This window comes from Rhincodon typus, chromosome 18 (genome assembly GCF_021869965.1).
Source record: "Rhincodon typus isolate 14 chromosome 18, sRhiTyp1.1, whole genome shotgun sequence".
NCBI classification, from domain to species: domain Eukaryota; kingdom Metazoa; phylum Chordata; class Chondrichthyes; order Orectolobiformes; family Rhincodontidae; genus Rhincodon; species Rhincodon typus.
The window spans coordinates 53,427,177-53,448,078 of record NC_063349.1 but is presented as its reverse complement, the minus strand read 5'-3'; the positions used below and the strand labels follow the sequence as shown (position 1 = coordinate 53,448,078).

At 39.9% G+C, this 20,902-nt stretch overlaps 1 protein-coding gene across 1 annotated transcript in view; it reads left to right on the top strand.

Annotated features, from left to right (window-relative positions):
• Nucleotides 1-20,902, top strand: part of arid2 (AT rich interactive domain 2 (ARID, RFX-like)) — a 138,758-nt gene that overhangs the window by 176 nt on the left and 117,680 nt on the right. The window contains exons 2-4 of the mRNA XM_048607954.1: nt 1-146; nt 305-398; nt 1,082-1,179. Coding sequence (XP_048463911.1) covers nt 43-146; nt 305-398; nt 1,082-1,179 — 296 coding nt within the window. The 5' untranslated portion in view covers nt 1-42. The remainder of the gene's footprint in view (nt 147-304; nt 399-1,081; nt 1,180-20,902) is intronic.

The following is a 20,902-nucleotide window of genomic DNA, read 5'->3' as shown; positions in this document are numbered from 1 at the left end:
CTCTCTCTCTCTCTCTCTCTCTCACCACACACACACACAACAATGAAAAAGATGGCAAATTCGATGGGGAAAATGCAGCCTTCAGACCCGAGGAGAAAAAGGCAGGCGTTCCTGGAGGAGCTGCGGCAGTTTCACCACAACAGAGGGTAAGGATTTTAAACCCCCGAAATATTTTTTTTAAATTTAAGCAAAAACCCGGGGGACAGGGTGGGCGAAACTTTGGACGGGCGCTTTGGTGAAGAGGAGGCGTGGGTCTGATTTATTCTTTTTTTTTTCCCCCCCTCCCCTCCTCCTTCTTGTTCAGGACGCCTTTTAAAAAGATCCCAGTAGTGGCTGGAAAGGAGCTGGATCTTCACGCTCTCTACACCAGAGTCACCAGCCTGGGAGGATTCGCCAAGGTGAATATCTTGTGTGTGTGTGTGTGTGTTTTATTTTAATTTCTTGCGGTATGTGCGTCTTAAAAATCTGTTAACACCACCCCCCCCTTCCTTTTTGGAAAACCCGCCTGGAAGGGCTGTTGTTTTATTTTAAAGGTTTACAAAAAAAAAGGTTTCTGTCTTGTGTGTGACAGTGAAGCTGTAAATGGCAGTTGTCTGTCTCTGGCCTGGCGTTGCAGTTGCTGCGGCGGCTTCACTGCGCGCACTTCAGCCAAGTCAAAATTAGCGGGCATGCTTAACATCGATAATCGTGAGTGTGCCTGGGGTAGGAAATGCTCTTCAGGGGACAGGCTCGCACCACTCGTTTGCCTTTTTTAACTCGCCGCATCGGAGGGGACGGACTTCTTCGCTGTGTCAGGCTTCGTGGTTCAGGGGGAAAATCGTAGGCCTCACATAGGCCCATAGGATGGCCAGGACGTTTGAAAATATGAACATTTATCGACCCCCTTTTTTTGTCTTCTGAACCAGGAAAGTGCTGCAAAGTTTTTGTTATTTTTTTTCGCTGCTGACCCTTTTTATCTTTCTCAAGCAAAATTGCGGCGCTGTTCGTGTTGTTAAAGCCGTTGAAGGAACAGATGGTATATTCTGCTATCTGATAATGTGTCTGCATATTAATCAGGATTATTGTGTTTTTTTTGCTGCAGGTAACTGACAAGAACAAATGGTCACAGATAACGGAGGAATTAAACTTTCCGAAAGGTTGCCCTAATGCAGCATTTGCCTTAAAACAATATTACTTACGGTGAGCTTTGTATTGTATTTTATTTTCGGTTCAAGTCAATTCTTGCTATATCTGTTCAAAGTTGGGAACAAGGGATTTAATTTAGAGAAAATAGTGATACTATTGCAAACGTTCCTTCTTATTTTGCTCTTGAAAGTGACATTTACTTTTTGTAGAAATGAAATAATAGTGCTTTTTAAGTTTTTGAAATTGATGCTTGAGCTGTTGTTTCGTTTTTGGGGTTTTGAAGTAGTACGGCGAGTTGATCTAAAATGTATTAAACTTGCAGATCAAGAAGACTACAGGTGTGACCCAGTTTTACGGTAGTTTATAGTTGAGGCGTTCCACAACATTTACAGCTGTTCAGAAACTACCTGGAAGGAAGTAGCATACATGAAACAACACAGGTGTTTTCTGTTGGTAAATTTTGTTGCCAGAACTGAATTTTTCCAAAAGCCAATCAGGGCACCGTACTTCAATTTTTTTCAAACTTTTCATCGAAAAAATTTTCTGGAAGATTTTGACAGTAATGCTTGATATAGTATGTATCTTTTTTATTTAATTGTAAATCCATAACTCTTTCAAAATAGTAAAACCAATTTGATGTGGAAGGGTTATATTTTGTAAATTGGTTGAAAGTGTGTAGTGGTGTCCAGTCTTGCTTTGTCCCAGTATTTTTATTTCCTCTTTTTGCAAGGATGGTTAATGTTGTCTTTTTTGAAAGTTATGGAAGTGAAATAATTTAATAGTGGATTCACTGAGCAGGGGCAATTTTATGGCCAAATGTCTTTGGGGCAATTTTTCATTGGATGTTGGGATTGATGGGCAGTTTGTGGATAAGAATGAGGTGAACAGGCAAATTTGGTTTAAGCATTATGAAGGTGTCGTGCTTTGGGAGTACTTAGATTCTGAAATAGTTGGCTTTGCACACTATTTCCAGTCAATAGTGCCATACAAATTTAGTGGTTCAAAATGAAATTAACATTTCAGAAGTCTTGAACAAGCAGTGCAGAAGATTTTGTCGTGATTAACTTGCACAATGTTTAAAATTTCCAGGTTAAGGTTCAATAACAGTTGCTTCTGTTCATTTCTATGATATTGTGGTGTATTCTAGAAAAGTTGCATCTGTTTGAATTCAAAAATTTAAACTTGTTTCGACCTACCTTATCTGGCAACTTTCAGGTAACTTGGTATGAGAATACTTAAATATAATTTGGTCATATTTAAGTAATACAGCAGGGAGTATTCCAAATGGATTTGAGAGCGTCTGTTGGAGTGCTGTATATTCCTGTTCAAGTCCAATTGCATTTGCAGGACATGAAACAGGTTCTGGCTTAAGATTTAGCTTGCTTCAAGTCCAGATGTTTCAAATAGTAGTGGTTATTTTTCCATTCTAAATGGTACTATTTTTGATATTCTATAAAGGACAATGTTTTCATGCTGTTATAAAACATAAACAAGGACAGTTAAATTGTACACGTTTTCATATGCTTAATCAGATTTAATTTGTAAACGTCATTAATATTCATGACATGTTTTTGAATACCTGAAAAAGTCTCAATTTGCTGTCTGAACAGTATTCATAACTTTAATGTTTAATGTTTAAAACAAAACATCTTTGCTGGAATGCCATAAAACAAAATACAGATTACATGGTTACAAGGCGTAAATAAAAACTTAATGTTTTTGTAGCACTGCCAATCTTTCAGCTTGCAGCTGGTTGAGGGGTTTGCCTTAAAATTGAAGGAAGAGGCCAACTAAAAATTAGAATGCAGGGGATTTTTTGGGGAGTGCAAGTAGCAGTGATTAACAATAAATATAATGTGTGCTTGCCACAATTAAAAATGACTGGAACTTGGTGGTACAGTATTAAATCACCCTATTTAATTAATTTCTCGGACAACCCCATTTACAGCACTGAACAATCTTAAAAAAACAATTTTTGTGTTGTCTACATTCCTTTTAGTAAGCATAGGGATTACACTGTTTAAGGATGGCTTTTTGCCTGATAACATTATGCAGTTAACATATTCAAGAAAGTCAAAACAATGTACCTGTGTTTACCTCCTGGTTAAAATAAAGGAATTTTTCTGAAGTTTTATTTATATAATATGCAGGGAAGGAAGCCAAATATCCCACTTTTCTAAAAATTAAAAACTATAATATGTCTATTGGATTGAAGTTGCATGATTTCCATCAGTTTGAATGCAGCATTATGCATATCAGCATAAAAGGATGTTAAAGCTTTAAGGCAGTTTCTGTCAACTACTTTTGACAGAAAAATATTGGTTGCTGTAGCCTCATCAGAATACCTGATTTGCATAGCTCGTGCTTGTCATAAGTACTTGCTATAGCAAGACAGTTTGTTTCTGACAATTGTGCTATCTTCTCAATGTGTTGATAGAACAGATAAGACTTCTAATGCCAAAATGTTACAAAAAAATTTCAAATCCTGCCTCTATCTTTTGTAAATACAGTACCTAGAAAATCGACAAATGATATAATCAGTTGTAGACTTTGTAACTAATTTTGTTGCACAATTGATATATTGCATTAATGCAGCTTTTGTACACAAACAGCCCTCCACCTTTTCTCCAGACACGTGTGATCCTAATCTGCACAAAATGTCATAGATAACTAATTTCCAAATTGCTCATATACCCTGTGGATTAAATTTTAATAGTGGGTCCCTTGCTATACTTGAGTTGTAAAAGTCCATTGAATCAGCACTATTTATTTTTGGACGTGTGCTGCAAATAAATGTTTTGTACTTCAAGACTAGAATTAAGCATTACAAGTGTTTAAAGGTCGGAGGTTTGCAGATCAATGTAGTAAATTGACTTACATTAAGTATACAACTGTTACCAAATACATAACTGTTGGAGGACTTTTCTATTTAAGTTTATATGTACATGTTGCAAGACCAATGTAATCAAAGAGAAAATAGTTTTTGTTTATATTGCATATTTTTCTTATAGCCGAATGAAACCCACATCTCATTGTTTTGCCCCATTAGTCATATTTTAATGTCTAATGTGGCATACGTTTTTTTCAGTCCTTGTGTAAAGAAATACCATGGTATGGATTTTATGACTTTTGTTGAAAAATTAGCTTTGGTCCTTCCACTGCATTGATCAAGCTGTTTGCTGTTTAGAAAAGCAGTTCAGTGAATGAAGAAACTAGCCCAAAACTGAGACATGATCTTTTTGGAAGCCACTCTGTAAAATCACTACTAACCACAGGCAATGTAGAATAACACTTTTTTTTTCTGATATTATAAGGTATGCTTAATATCATAATTTGAATGGTGTTTTGAGTTTGGTCAGTTATGATTAATCCAAAGCTGCAATATTCACAAAGTCCATTCATCTTATTGTACAGCATTCAACCTTTTGTGTAATCACACTAGATGGACTTTGCTTGTCCAACGTCACTTTGAGGGCAATTAGGAATGGGTAACAAATATTCATCTTGTCAATGATGCACGCATCCCATGAGAAAGGAAACAACTTCAGAAATTGGATAATATAATAAATGTGCATGGTTAACTGAAAACTAGTAGATATTGCTTGACAATCTGTATTCTTTAAATGCTAAATTGTTTTGGGGAGCAATTGAGTGAAAGTATACAGTGAAAAGAAAAGCAGAATGTACCTTTTTGGTCATGGCCAGTGTTCAGTGTTTGTAAGAGAAGTGGAATGATGTATTTATGTAGGAGTAGGGGAACATTCAAAAGGACATGCTTAGATAAGGAGAGCCAAATGTGGGAAAGAACAAATTAAATAAACCTGTACGTTTTAATGAACCCAAAAGACTGCAATGTCTATGTTGATTTATAGGAAATACTCAATACACCTATAGTATTTCAACTACATGCATGGAAAACAACAGATTGTTACATGAGTACAAATAAAACTTTGAAATTTAAAAACCATGATTATTACATACATGCAAATAAGCTTAACATTCGTTATTAATTTTGTACGAGGCAAGTAGGTGAGATAAGCAGTGTAATATGATAAATTCACCTTTTATATGATAGTTCTGTGCAATAGAAAAGTTTATCCTTGCTTCAATTTAGCAAGATTCTTTACTGGTTGGATATTCAATTTGTGGAATGATTTTGGTGGAAAAGACTTTTTAAGTTTTAAAAATCTGTGACATGTACTTCAAACTGATTAGTGTGGGATGTTGTTAATTGATTTGGACCATCGCTACTTATGCCTCCGTAAATTCAACCTGCTGACAGTCTGGCAGAGTTGGATCCTCACCAAAAGCAGCCTTAATTATAACCTTAATGTTAGTGATCACTTCAATCCGACAAGATTCGTAGCAATTTGTTCAGATGAAACCATTTTCTTCAGCATAGGGGAAGAACCGATAAAATGATCATAGAATGGAATCCCTACAGTGTGGTAACAGGCCCTTCGGCCCAGCAAGTCCACACGGACCCTTAGAGCATCCCACCCAGATCCATTCCCCTATAACCCACCTAATCTACTCATCCCTGAACAACACGGGCAATTTAGCATGGCCAATCCACCTAGCCTGCACATCTTTGGACTGTGGGAGGAAACCCCCGTTGACACGGGGAGAATGTGCAAACTCCACACAGACAGTCGCCCAAAAATGAGTTAATTCATGGAAGTTGCTCTTTCAGGCTATCTGTGAGGCCATGTTGACAACTGCTTGCTTAAGGTGAGAATGAAATTGACAGTAACATAGAAAATTACTGTGTGTATGTGTGGTGACCAAAAAGGAAGTTGTTCATCTGTATTTCACATACAACTATTTGTTTGTAGCCCTGTATATTACATAATTTCACATGCATATCCCAGTAGTTTAAAATTTGATGAGGATATCTGACTCTATTGCCCTTTCAGAACACCACGCTTCTCTGGGTAAAGACATTTGTTCTCGATTCCCCTCTTATCTTTCTGCAGAATACTTTTCAATCGATGCAGTTGCCTGTTAGTAGAATGGATGGAAATGACTGTTTCCATTCCTCCACCTGTGGGAGACTTGATTGAGGTGAAGGGTCATTTTGGGAAGGTTGAACAAGCTGGGGACTGTCCTCCTTGTTTTTGTTTTTTAGAAGACTGAGAGATGATCTTCTTGAAGCACAGGATTCTGAAGGTGCTTGACATGTTTAATGCTTACAGAATGTTTCCCTTAAGTAGTCCTAGAGATGGACAGCACAGAAACAGACTGTTTGGTCCCAACTCATCCATGCTGACCAGATATCCTAAATTAATTAAGTCTCATTTGGCACATATCCCTCTTAAACCCTTCCTATTCATGTACCCATCCAGATGCCTTTTAGATGTTGTAATAGTACCAGCCTCCACGACTTCCTCTGGCGGCTCATTCCATACAAACAGCACGCTCTGTGAAAAGGTTGCCTCTTTTTGGTCTTTTTATAAATCTTTTCGCCTTTCAGCTTAAATTGATGCTGTCTAGTAATGGACTCTTTCGCCCCCTGCCCGCCTTCCCGGTGGGGGCGGGGAAGACCTTGTCTATTTACCCTATCTATGCCCTTCATGATTTTATGAAACTCTGTAAGGTCAACCCTCCGCCTCCGAGCCTCCAGGGAAAATTGCCCCAGACTATTCAGCCTCTCCCAATAGCTTGAACCTTCCAATCCTGGCAACATCCTTGTAAATCTTTTCTGAACCCTTCAAAGTTTCACAACGTCGTTCTTATAGCAGGGAAACCAGAATTGCACGCAGTATTCCAAAAGTGGCCTAACCAATTTCCTGTACAGCCGCAATCTGATTTCCTAATTCCTTTAATCAACGCACTGACCAATAAAGGCAAGCTTACCAAAGGCCATCTTCACTATCCTATCTACCTGCGACTCCATTTTCAAGGAACTATGGATCTGCACTGCAAGATCTCTTTGTTCAACAACTCTGCCCAAGACCTTACCATTAAGAGTAAAAATCTAACCCTGATTTGCCTTTCCAAATTGCAGTACCTCACTTTTATGTAAATTAAACTCCTCGGCCCATTAGCCCGTCTGATCAAGATCCCATTGTTCTCTGAGGTAACCTTCTTTGCTGTCTACGACATCGCCAACTTTAGTATCGTCTGCAAACTTACTGACCGTATCTCCCTATGTTCACGTGTAAATTATTTATGTAAGTGACAAAAAGCTGAAGAATCTAGAACTCTGGAGCGTCCTTCAAGAATAAGGGGCCTCCCAGTTAAGGCACATGACGGTGTTTCTCTCATGAGCCTTGTTAATCTACCATGGAATGTAGTGGAGGCTAAATCATTGAAGAGATTCATTATGGCGCAAGCTGGATATAGAGTAAAGGCCACAATCAGAACAACAATGATCTTGTCAGATAATGGAACAGGCCCAGGGGCCAAACAGCTTCATCCTGCAGCTATGCCTTATGTTTCTTTGCCATGTTCACCCTTGGTCCTTTGTTCCAAAGAAAACAGCCCCATCGTACTTGGTTAAAACGATCTATTCCTGACTACCCTGTTTTTAAACTCCTCTCAAGATTCTGTCTATGCAGTCAAATCCTTGTTAAAAGATGACAACCAGAGATGTAAGCTTGCACTTCAGCTGCAACATAGCTAGTGTGAAATAATTTATTGGAGTGATTATGTACTTTGCCCCAAAATTGCTCTCATATGTATAATATGGCATGTGACATCACCTAACTGCAACAGACTGCAGGAAGTATCTCTGACAACACCATGCCAGAATACATCTACACATGTGCTACTGACATTTACAGGGGTGGGGCTGGAGGCTAGGACTGATGAAGCTGGGACTGACTGACTTCCGCAGTAGCATCTGCAAATTTTGTCTCCTCAACTGCTACATGCACAAAGCATTTGACTGATATAGGGAGAGTTCTTTCCCCACTCTGGTGAGGGTGCCAGTGGTCAGAGCTTTGACTGTTTCCGCCATTGCCTATCTTGGAAACCTAGGATATGTTTCAGTGGGCCCAGTAATTTGTTTACTTTTGAGGATGCCAAACGCCTTTATTATTTTCTTTCTTACAGCAGGTTGACCCCATACAAAATTTTATGCTCTTCATCCTTAACGCAATGATTGCTTCATCCCCTCTTGTGAAAACAAATCCAAAATATTCACAAAGAATCATGTTTATGTCTTTTGCCTCCATATGCAAGTTGCCATTTTGGTGTCTGATTTGTCTTAATTCTTTAATGATAAGCCTTCCGCTGTCTCTGCATTTGTAAAATCCAGGAAAACCCAATACTTTTCATCAAACAAACCAGAACAGAAATTGTTGGAGAAACTTGACATATCAGAGTCATAGAACAAAGAACAAAGAAAATTACAGCACAAGAACAGGCCCTTCGGCCCTCCAAGCCTGCGCCGATCCAGATCCTCTATCTAAACCTGCCCCCTATTTTCCAAGGATCTGTATCCCTCTGCTCCCTGCTCTATCATGTATTTGTCCAGATACATCGTAAATGACGCTATCGTGCCCGCCTCTACCACCTCCGCTGGCAACGTGTTCCAGGCACCCACCACCTCTGTGTAAAGAACTTTCCACGCATAATCTCCCTTAAACTTTTCCCCTCTCACCTTGAAATCGTGACCCCTAGTAATTGAGTCCCCCACTCCGGGGAGGGGGGGGGAAGCTTCTTGCTATCCACCCTGTCTATACCTCTCATGATTTTGTAGATCTCAATCAGGTCCCCCCTCAACCTCCGTCTTTCTAACGTAAATAATCCTAATCTACTCAACCTCTCTTCATAGCTAGCGCCCTCCATACCAGGCAACATCCTGGTGAACCTCCTCTGCACCCTCTCTAAAGCATCCACATCCTTTTGGTAATGTGGCGACCAGAACTGTACGCGGTATTCCAAATGTGGCCGAACCAAAGTCCTATAGAGCTGCAACATGACCTGCCAACTCTTGTACTCAATGCCCCGTCTGATGAATGAAAGCATGCCATATGCCTTCTTGACCACTCTATTGACCTGCGTTGTCACCTTCAGGGTACAATGGACCTAAACACCCAGATCTCTCTGTGCATCAATTTTCCCCAGGGCTTTTCCACTTACCGTATAGTTCGCTCTTGAATTGGATCTTCCAAAATGCATCACCTCACATTTGCCTGGATTGAACTCCATCTGCCATTTCTCCGCCCAACTCTCCAATCTATCTGTATTCTGCTGCATTCTCCGACAGTCCCCTTCACTATCTGCTACTCCACCAATCTTGATGTCATCTGCAAACTTGCTAATCAGACCATCATACCTTCCTCCAGATCATTTATGTATGTCACAAACAACAGTGGTCCCAACACGGATCCCTGGTCACAGTTCTCCATTTTGAGAAACTCCCTTCCACTACAACTGTCTCCTGTTGCACAGCCAGTTCTGTATCCATCTAGCTAGTACACCCTGGACCCCAGGTGACATCACTTTCTCCATCAGCCTACCATGGGGAACATTATCAAAATGCCTTACTGAAGTCCATGTATATGACATCTACAGCCCTTCTCTCATCTATCAACTTTGTCACTTCCTCAAAGAATTCTATCAAGTTGGTAAGACATGACCTTCCCTGCACAAAACCATGCTGCCTATTACTAATAAGCCCATTTTCTTCCAAATGTAAATAGATCCTATCCCTCAGTATCTTCTCCAGCAGCTTCTCCAGCAGCTTCCCCACCACTGACGTCAGGCTCACCGGTCTATAATTACCTGGATTATCTTTGCTACCCTTCTTAAACAAGGGGACGACATCAGCAATTCTCCAGTCCTCCGGGACCTCACCCGTGCTCTAGGATGCTGCAAAGATATCTGTTAAGGCCCCAGGTATTTCCCCTCTCGCTTCCCTCAGTAACCTGGGATAGATCCCATTCGGACCTGGGGACTTGTCCATCCTAATGCCTTTTAGAATACCCAACACTTCCGCCAGCAACCCCCCCCACCCCCAATGCCGATTTGACTTAGAGTAATCAAACATCTATCCCTAACCTCGGTGAATACCGACGCAAAATACTCATTAAGAATCTCACTCATTTTCTCTGACTCTTCGCATAACTTCCCTCCTTTGTCCTTGAGTGGGCCAACCCTTTCTCTAGTTACCCTCTTGCTCCTTATGTACAAATAAAAGGCTTTGGAATTTTCTTTAACCCTGTTTGCTAAAGGTATTTCATGACCCCTTTTAGCCCTCTTAATTCCTTGTTTCAGATTGGTCCTACTTTCCCGATATTCTTCCAAAGCGTCGTCTGTTTTTAGTCGCCTAGACCTTTATGCTTGCTTTCTTTTTCTTACTTGCTAGTCTTATAATTTCACCTGTCCTCCATGGTTCCCTAATCTTGCCCTTTCTATCCCTCATTTTCACAGGGACACGTCTGTCCTTCACTCTAATCAACCTCTCTTTAAAAGCCTCCCACATATCAAATGTGGATTTACCTTCAAACAGCTGCTCCCAATCCACATTCCCCAGCTCCTGCCGAATTTTGCTATAGTTGGCCTTCCCCCAATTTAGCACCCTTCCTTTAGGACCACTCTCGTCTTTGTCCATGAGTATTGTAAAACTTATGGAATTGTGATCACTATTCCCAAAGTAAATCCCCTGCTGAAACTTCAACCATCTGGTCGGGCTCATTCCCCAATACTAGGTCCCGTATGGCCCCTTCCCAAGTTGGACTATTTACATACTGCTCTATAAAACCCTCCTGGATGCTCCTTACAAATTCTGCTCCATCTAAACCCCTAACACTAAGTGAATCCCAGTCAATGTTGGGAAAATTAAAATCTCCCATCAGCACCAACCTGTTGCTCCTACATCTTTCCATAACCTGGCTGCATATTTGTGCCTCTATCTCACGCTCACTGTCGGGAGGCCTGTAGTACAGCCCCAACATTGTTACCGCACCCTTCCTATTTCTGAGCTCTGCCCATATTGCCTCACTGCTTGAGTCCTCCATAGTGCCCTCCTTCAGCACAGCTGTGATATCCTCGTTGACCAGTAATGCAACTCCTCCACCCCTTTTACCTCCCTCTCTATCCTGCCTGAAGCATCCGTATCCTGGGATATTTAGTTGCTATTCTTGCCCTTCCCTCAACCAAGTCTCAGTAATAGCAATAACATCATACTCCCAGGTACCAATCCAAGCTCTAAGTTCATCTGCCTTACCTACTACGCTTCTCGCATTAAAACAAATGCACCTCAGACCAGCTATCCCTTTGCGTTCATCTGCTATCTGCTCTCTGCCTACTCTTCCCCTTGGTCACACTGACTTCATTATCTAGTTCCTTACAGGCTTTAGTTACTACCTCCTTACTGTCCACTAACCTCCTCATTTGGTTCCCATCCCCCTGCCACATTAGTTTAAACCCTCCCCAACAGCATTAGCAAAAGCACCCCCTAGGACATTGGTTCCAGTCCTGCCCAGGCATAGACTGTCCGATTTGTAGTAGAGATGTATAGCATGGAAACAAACCTTCAGTCCAACTCATCCATGCTGATCAGATATACTAAATTAATCTCGTCCAATTTTTCAGTGTTTGGCCCATATCCCTCGACCCTTCCTATTCATATATCCATTCAGATGCATTATAAATTTTGTAACTGTACCAGCCTCCTCTGACAGCTCATTCCATGCATGCACCACCCGCTGTGTGAAAAGTTGCCCCTTAGGTCTGTTTTAAATCTTTTCCCCCCTCACCTTAAACCTATGCCCTCTGGTTTTGGACTCCCTTACCCTGGGGGAAAAGACTTTGACTATTCATTCTATCTGTGCCCCTCATGATTTTATAAACTCCTATAAGGTCAGCCCTCAACCTCTGACGCTCCAGGGAAAATAGCCTCCGCCCACTTGGCCTCTCCCTATAGCTCAAACCCTCCAACCCTGGCAACAGCCATGTACATCATTTCTGAACTTTTTTTTAGGTTTCACAATATCTTTCCTATGGGAGGAAGACCAGAACTGAATGCAGTAGTCTGGCGATATTTGTGGAGAGAGCCATAGAGTTGATGTTTTGAGTCTAGTGATCGGTCTTGTTTTATTCCAGTATTTTCCATTCCTTCCCTCTCTTTAAATTTGTACCTTTATTGACATCCAGAGATTGAAATTTAAAAGTCTCACTCACTTTTACTGGGAATGTATTTGTTCTGACCTCGCTCTGCCTTGTGGAATATCTTTCAGAACTTCTGACACTGATTGTTTTCAGTCCATTTCAGTCAAATCACATCTCGGCTGAGCTTTTTTTCACCAATTCAGAACTTTTACTCCTTGTTCATCTTTTTCCACAACTACATTAAATATAAATCTGGTTGACGCATAATCATGAGCATGAAAATATTCCATGGTGATGCCCTTAGCATCTTCATTCCCTAGGACTTAATCCAGAATTGCCCCTTTGCTGTTGGACTTGCTAAGCTAAATAAGTTCTCCCGCAAGGATTTGCAGATTTCATTGCCTTCTATAACTTGCACATTGGCATTTTAAAAAAAAAAAAAAAAAATTAATCAGATATTTGAAATTACTTCTTAATGCTGTCTGATTGTATTCGTAATTTTCTACACAACTTGTTTATCTGCCCCGACTTGGGTTCTATAATATGTGGTAGTATGTTGCTCCTTCCAATTAAGGTGGAGAGTGCACCCTTGAGTCTGGGATTTGATTAGAGGCTGTCCAGCACTGGAAAATTGGCAATCCAAGAAATGTAATGCTGCCGAAGTTTTGGGGTAGAGACGGAAACATGCTGACAAACTGACATGTTACTTAGCAGTACAAATTCGACACGTCTACCTCCAGTCCTTTACAAAAAGTTAGCCTATGGTAGCTGTTTCACCAAGACTAAGAAATAGATTCTGATAGGTCGTGATCCATAAATTCAAGTTGATAGTGGGTAAGGTAGCTGGAGCAATTCATATCACTTGTGTGAGGCTAATCTAGCAACTAGTCACGAAGAGGTGGTGATCATGTCATTAGTTCTGTTTTGACAGAGTGACAGCCAATGTGTGTACTTAAATTTAAAATAGCCTTTGAGAAAGGTTTGAATTAAAAGCTGTTGTAGATTCATGTTGAACCTTTGGAATAATAAGAAATAACCTGAAGGGTGGGAAGTAGATTGGCCAATGATGGAATGTCAGAATATGAATGAATGCTGCAGCATTTTTGTTCTTGAGATTCATACTATCTATAACTTTACACATAACTAGAATAAAAGCTTTACATTAGGAAACTTGGATAACAAGGTGTAGAGCTGGATGAACACAGCAGGCCAAGCAGCATCCGAGGAGCAAGAAAGCTGATGTATTGGGCCGAGACCCTTCTTCAGAAAGGTCTCGGCCCGAAACGTCAGCTTTCCTGCTCCTCTGATGCTGCTTGGCCTGCTGTGTTCATCCAGCTCTACACCTTGTTATCTCAGATTCTCCAGCATCTGCAGTTTCTACTAGCTGTGAAACATTAGGAAACTTGTTCCTTTTGCACGTTTTGTGAACGTTATGAACAGCAGACCGTTCAGGTGCGTGAGTCTACTTGATCAATTCAATCAATTTGATTGTGGCTGATCTGTACTGCAATTTCATGTACATGAAGTGTGAAGTTGCCATAGTCTTACCTGTTCATAAGGCTGCTGTTTCATTAAAAAGAGACAGTTGGTGGTGGTTTAATCTGAGGGTGGCCATGCCTGAGGCAAGTGGAGAGGTTGAGAAGGAGAGTCTGCCATGGTAACCTCGGCTGCTGCAAGAATTGAACCCATGCTGATGGTATCACTCTATGTTGCAAGCCAATCGTCCAGCCACTGAGCTAACCAATTAGCTTTAATGAGTGCTTTCTCCAAGGCAATTAACATTTCCTGTAATGGTTTTTGCTGCTACATGGACCTCAATGTCTGTCTGTATTGCAGTAACTTCCCAAAATGACTTATGGAAGCGAAAGCTGTTTATTGACATGCTGGTCGACGTGCGTGGAGGTCAGAGGCAATGTTGATGCCAACCATCAGAATTTATTTGCCAACCAGTCAGCATTTTTTTTATGCCGTTCAAATGTTGGTTTTACCCCTTGAATTTGTATTCTTGCAAATTGTCTTGAGTACATGATGAAAAGCTGTGACAATATGTCTTTAGGCAGTACTCAAATGAAGTATGTGCATATATAGCTCTCCATGACACACATTTTGAAACTCTTCTTGCGTATTGGCCTTGTGTGCTTAGTAAGGCAGCTTTCTGCAATTTTTTTGGCATTCACTAGTTTTTGTGTTTAGCATGTGTACCATTGTATAAATGTGCAATGTTAGACTTAAAAAATTCAGTTTTCTATTCCAAGAGCTTAATTCAAAAAGGGTTAATCATTCTTAAATTCCTTAGCCTTGCTTTATCAGTGCAAGTACACCAAACTTCTGTTAATGGTTACCACTCAAGTACAGTATGAAAGCTGTTGTGCATAGTTCATTTGAAGTATTTAAATTTTGTGGTTGCATTTCATTTATGAAATTGTATTTGAGCAACTGTCTGCTTTGCAAGCAGAACTGACAAAGTTTGCAAATTGCTGCAAAATATTTCTGAACTTAGGAAATCGTAACTTGGAGCAGGAAAATAATGCTTTACTTTCACATGATCAGGTGCATTTAAATTTCTGCTTTATTTTACTTGAGGCATGTTATGGAATTTTGGAATGATTTAAAAGCATACTTCAAACGAACAGTGGAAAAGAAAAGTACTTTTTTCTGGAATATTTGCGCTAATGAAAATTTCTTTTGTGTTTAAAGACTGTAAGCTTATGATTTGACATTTTTCATGTTTTTTTTATATATATATATATATATATATATGCTTTGTTTTCTGACAATTTGATACCTGAAAAGAAGAATATGCTACACCTTTTTAAACTCACGAAGATGCAGAAAACTATTCATTTTTTTTCTCTTTCCTGTATGACACTAGAAGTTGAGAGTTGATAGAAACGTGAGGCTGGAGTCAATGTAAGATGGATGGAATTGGAGGTGAGGGAGCAAAGTACAGTGTGCAGACTGAAACTAATGCTTCAGTGTCTCCAGTATCTAATTGGAGCACGTTTCTGCTCATCTAGTACTAAATGTCAGATAAGCACTCTGAAAATTTAGCAATGTAGGAGGAAGAGAAAACTGGTATTGAGATTGAGCGATCACTGTGCATGTGAATTATGTTATCCAAGTTTGAAGGTGCAGCATGTCATGGGAAAAGTAGGCAGCTAGGAATACATCTTTTGCAGAAATCAAAGGCAACTGAGTTGGAATTGGAAGAGAGGCCATTGGCAATTCTGTACTTATGATAAGCTGAATGAGAATGAAACCAGGAAAATGCAGTCGCACTTATCTGGATGATGAGAGGCATTGGAAAGGGATTAGCACGATGATCTGCATCTAAAGCTATGTCAAAGGCTGCAGACCAATCAAGAACGTTTGCCGTTGTCATAGTCACAATAAGACAAATATTTACCGTTATTCCTTTTTATTGCGCAATGGCATTACCATCATTGACTCTTCCATTATTGACCTCCTAGGGGCTACTATTATGGGGAAAGTGAACTGGTCTAGACAAAGAAATATTGTCGTTTCAAGAGCAGGTTAGAGAGTAAGAATCTCGCAGCGACTCACTTGCCTTCTGTCCCGGCCTGTCCATTCTTTACAAGGCACAAGTCATGAATGTGTGGAATGCTCCCCTTTTGTCTGGATGGGTGCAGTTCCAACACACTCAAGAAACTCGTGACATCATCTAGGACCAGACATCCTGTTTGATTTGGTACCATCTTCACAACCATTCACTCGCATCTGCCATGGATGCACGGTAGTGGCAAAGTGTGCAAGAAGGACTGCAGAAATTCAGCAAGATTTCTTAGACAGCATCTTCCAAAAACATGACCGCTTCCATCTAGAAGGACAAGGGCAGCAAATGTGTGTGAACAGTGCTAGCACCTGTAAATTCCTCATTAAGCTACTGATTATTCTGACTTAGAAACATGTTGCTGTTCCTTCAGTGACACTGGGTCAAAATCCTAGATCTCCCTCCTTAACAATGTTGTGGGCAAATCTACAACAACTGTAGTGGGTCAAGAAGGCAGCTCGCCGCCATCTACCCAAGGGCAACTAGGGATGGGTAATAAATGGTGGCTGGCTAACATCCTTTTATAGCGTGAATGAATTAAAAAAGAAAAGGATATTATTTGTAACTTCTGAAAAAAAAAAAAAAAGTTGCTTCAGCATTGCAGAAGGGATGAAAGCTTGACTGGAGAGATTTAAACTTTAAGCTCAAACTGATGGGCTCACAATTGGGCTGTGACAACATGTTCAAGGTCTTTGGAGAGGAGAGGGAAGTTGGAATTAGGGCATGGATTACGGGAATGGAATTTTCAAGAGTTGGATCTTGGAGGAAAGATTTCAAGGAGAGAGAACCATGAAAATGGTGTATGAAATGATGGGGTAAATTGAGTGATTAATGACTTGGTACAAATCAGATTAAGAGATCAGGTGTGTTTCACATCAGATGAACTTGGAGGCAATCTGAGAGAAGTTACAGAACAATGCAAGTTGGATACAAAATTTGTTGTGATAGAAAACCAAGAATGATAGTTAATGCATTATTTTTCAAGCAGGAGGAAGGGTTGTACTGGAGCTCCTTGGGGGTCATAGAGTCCTATAGCACGGAAATAGACCCTTTGGTCCAACTCGTCCGTGCCAACCAGACATCCCAATCTGATCCAGCCCCATTTGCCAGCATTTGGCCCATATCACTTTAAACCCTTCCTATTCATATACCAATCCAGATGCCTTTGATATATTGTAACTGTACCTGCCTCCACTAGTACTTCTGGTGGCTCATTTCCAAACATGCCCTACCCACTGTGTGAAAAAGTTTCCCCTCAAGTTGGTATTGGGACCCTTGCCTTTCCTAATCTATGTTAATGACCTAAATCTTGGTGTGCAGGGGACATCTTCAAAGTTTGCAGATGATACAAAATTGAGGTGTTATAAACTGAGGAGGACAATACAAAACTCTTAAGCAGACATAGACAAAGAATGGATGGATAGGTGACAGGTGATGTTCAATGCAGAGGAGTGTGAAATGATACACTTTGTTAACAAGAACAGTGAAAGGCAGTATAAAATAGGGGGTGCAATCCTAAGAGTAGGAGCAGAGGGTACTAGATATGTGTGCGCAGATCATGGAAGGTGACAGGACAGGTGGAGAGAACAGTAAATAAAGCATAGTATCCTTAGTTTTATTCATAGGGACATAGAGTACACGAGCAAGGAGGTGATGCTGCACTTGTAAGACCTCAGCTGGAGTGCTATGTTCAGTTCTGGGTGCCATTCTATGGGAAGGATGTGAATGCATTGGAGAGATGGTAGAACTGATTTACAATGGTTCTAGGAATGAGTATCTTCACTAATGAGGATAGATTGAAGAAGTTGGAACTGTTATTCCTGGAGATAAGAGAGTTGAGAGGCGATCTGATTGAAGTTTTCAAAATTTTAAGTGTCCTGGATAGAGTGGATAGGGAGAAATTGTATTCCATTGTTCAAAGGACAAGATGACACAGATTTCAAGTGATGTCCTAAAGAAGTGGTGATGTGAGATAAAGCTTTTTCATTGTGAGAAGTTGGGGTATGGAATGCATTGCCTGGCAGTATGGTGAAGGCAAATTCAATTGAGGCATTCGAAAGGACAGTAGATGATTATTTGGATAAAATTAATGTGCATGGGTTTGGAGAAAAGCAGGAGATTAGCACTAGGTGATACTTTTCTGAAGAGTCAGTGTAGCTACGATGGGCTGAACGACCTTCTGCATTTAAGACTTCTTTTGATTCTGAAGTTTAGGGCTGGGGCAACCTGGGAGCCTTGGAGGAAGTTTGTGAAGGGAAGGGAGATAAGTGGCTGAGGCAGTTGATTGGATGCATTTAAACTGGATGTTAAATGCATCTATACTACTCGTTTTGCTTCCTTGTGTTAGCTTGTTTCACATTCTACCTAATCTCTGGATAAAGGAGCTCCACCTAAATTCCTGATTTTTATTAATTAATGAATCCAATAAGCCCTGACTTAAAATTGCCCAATTTAATGTTTATTTGCTTTAAATGTCAGAGGTTAATCAGCCTTGTAATCTTGTCACAAGATTTATTTCAATATTGTTTCCTATGCTTCCCTGCTTCCTGACCTCTGAGTTGTGGCCGCTTCTCTCTTTTGGATGAGTTCCTGTTCAAGATCCAGATTCAGGCTGAAACTGGAGCTCTGATGTCATGGAAGTGAGAGTCTTGATTGTTCAGAAGTATTGAGACTTATGGAGTCATCTTTGTTTTAAAAGATGATTGTTAAAGCTACTCCTGCCTTGCGGATCTTTTCCTAAATCTTGGCTCAGGACAGGTATTTGGGAAAGAGAAGCAGTGAGTGGGAGAAATTTTTAAAACCTGGGTCATAAAAACCCCAACAGTTCACATCTGAACCAGCAGAGATCGCACTTCCATGATATCACAGCTCCACCTTCAGGTTAAGTGACAGTTCAGGAGAAGGAATGGGGGGAGGAGGCCATGACTAGGGAGGTCAGGTTTGAGAAGATTCTGTGGCAGCCATTAGGATCAGGGAGCAGGAGGTTTGGGTAGCAGAATCACTGGAATGTAGGAGGTTCCTTTTACTGTAAGTAGCAATTTAAATTAAGTTTTAAAAAATAAGAACTTGTAAAATAAGTTATTTCACTTACCAATGTAGGAATTTAGCAATGTAAAACTTTCCAAATTGAAAGATATGTTTTAACATTTGCTTTCATTCTAGTGAGAGTCCTGTAGAACTCAGCTACACGTTTAATATTGGTTTCCATAAGAATCTCCATCTCACTTAAACATATTTCTACATAAAGACATGATTTTCAGCAATGCAACCACAATTTCAATTGAGGACACACTGTAACACGTATTTATAAGATGTAATTTAGGTCTCCACCATAAGTGGATTTTCTCCTTGCATTCCTTCCTTTAAAGTTTCTACTTTAAAGCTTTAAAACTCCTAAATGTATTCATTTTTTTTCATGTTCGTTCTAACCTGTCACTTCTGGCATTATCGTTGTGAATCATTTACCTCTGGATCCTTTTTACAATGTGGAGACCAGAATTGCACACAGTGGTCCAACCAAAACAAATTTAACATGACGTCCTCACTTCTCAGTTCTCTCCAGAAATAAACTTGTTGCTGGAAATATTTTTTAAATGAACTTGTAAAGTTGTGTGGCTTCTTTCTGTGATTTGCATGCACCCCAAATTCCTTTGCTTCACTGGCCCCAGTTCAACTCTTGTTTTCAGCCTCTCAATCTCTGTCTAAATTAGTCATTGAGAACTCTGTTAAAGGAATCGATTGAAAATACCAGTGAATATACTGGTATATAATTCAACAAAGTATTCTGTTCTCTTGTACTTTTCAAAATCAAAGGCAATTTTAAAAATCTGGAAAGTCCTTCACGCCTAACAGCAATGTAGTTAAGATATATTTACATTATGGGGCAGGCTTTGGGGTAAACACTGCTAGATATTTTCCAATCAAGCAGTTCAAAGATGTCATGACGTACCCCTGGAGCAAGTGGGGCAGTGCTGTACTGATTTCATAAACTTCCATTTGCTACAGTTCAGTTGCCAGGAAGAAGTTAAGCCAGCCCATCTTGTAGATGCTTATCATCGTTGTCAGCAATCGTTTGCTAACGCATATGATTGTCCACCTAGGAAATTCATTCCACTGGTCATGGGTTCATGGATGCTTGTATGACTAGAACCACATCTCCAACTGTATTTGTCAGGTGTTTCTGGGAGGTAAAATGGGTCCTAACCTTGAGATTATTGGCATTCCATCTCAGGTTCTTTTTCCATACTTTGTCTTGCTGACTGCTTATAAGTCCCTAAAGAAAATAGTGCTTTACTAGAGGAAAAATTTTTAAAATACAGCCAGTGGTTGCAAAATAGCTGTTGGCTGCAATTTTAAAATTTAAAATTATCTGTATAAAACTTGTAGAGCAAACTTGATAGCATGCACTGAAAAGTTATTTGTCTGTACCTCTCAATACATTTTTTTTTGTTATTTTTCTCACCCCCACTGTACAGAGAGATTTTGTACTGCTCATCTATCTGATCAGCACAATGCAGTATATTGATTTTGGAGGACACTTTTTTTAAACTTCCATAATTACCGATGGTCAAATAAGTAGTCTCTTGCCATAGGCAGCTTACATTTGCAATGACAGCCAATATCGTTCTAACTGCTTCTGAATTTCTTGTGCTGACAAAATACTGAGTGCAAATGTAAGTAAGGAGAGTAGTATTGATTGGCCAGTAAAATGCCATTATCGTGAAATGGGCAATACAATACAAAAATGTTTGCAAGTTAACAGAATCATACTTGTGGGTTTTATTTGAATCTCTAGATGTAAGTGATAGTTGTAAACCTGTGTTTACTTTCCACCTTTCAATTCCCTGAGAAGGTAGTGTGATGATAGTTCATAAAATTATGGAATCAATATAATATATAAATAAATTATAAATATATGTAATCTTCATAGAAATACAAATCGAACTTACTGTATGTTAAGAATCAAAGAACATTGTTTTTCAGTTTAATTTTAGATGTGTTCTTCCAGTGGTATTGTGGTGCCTGGAGAAATGTTTTGTTTCTAAGGTTTTTGGAGTAGATTTGTAACTCGGTTTGTGGGTATTGAGGTTGGTTGACTCGCCGAGCTGGTTTGTTGTTCCGCAGACGTTTCGTTACCGTGCTTGG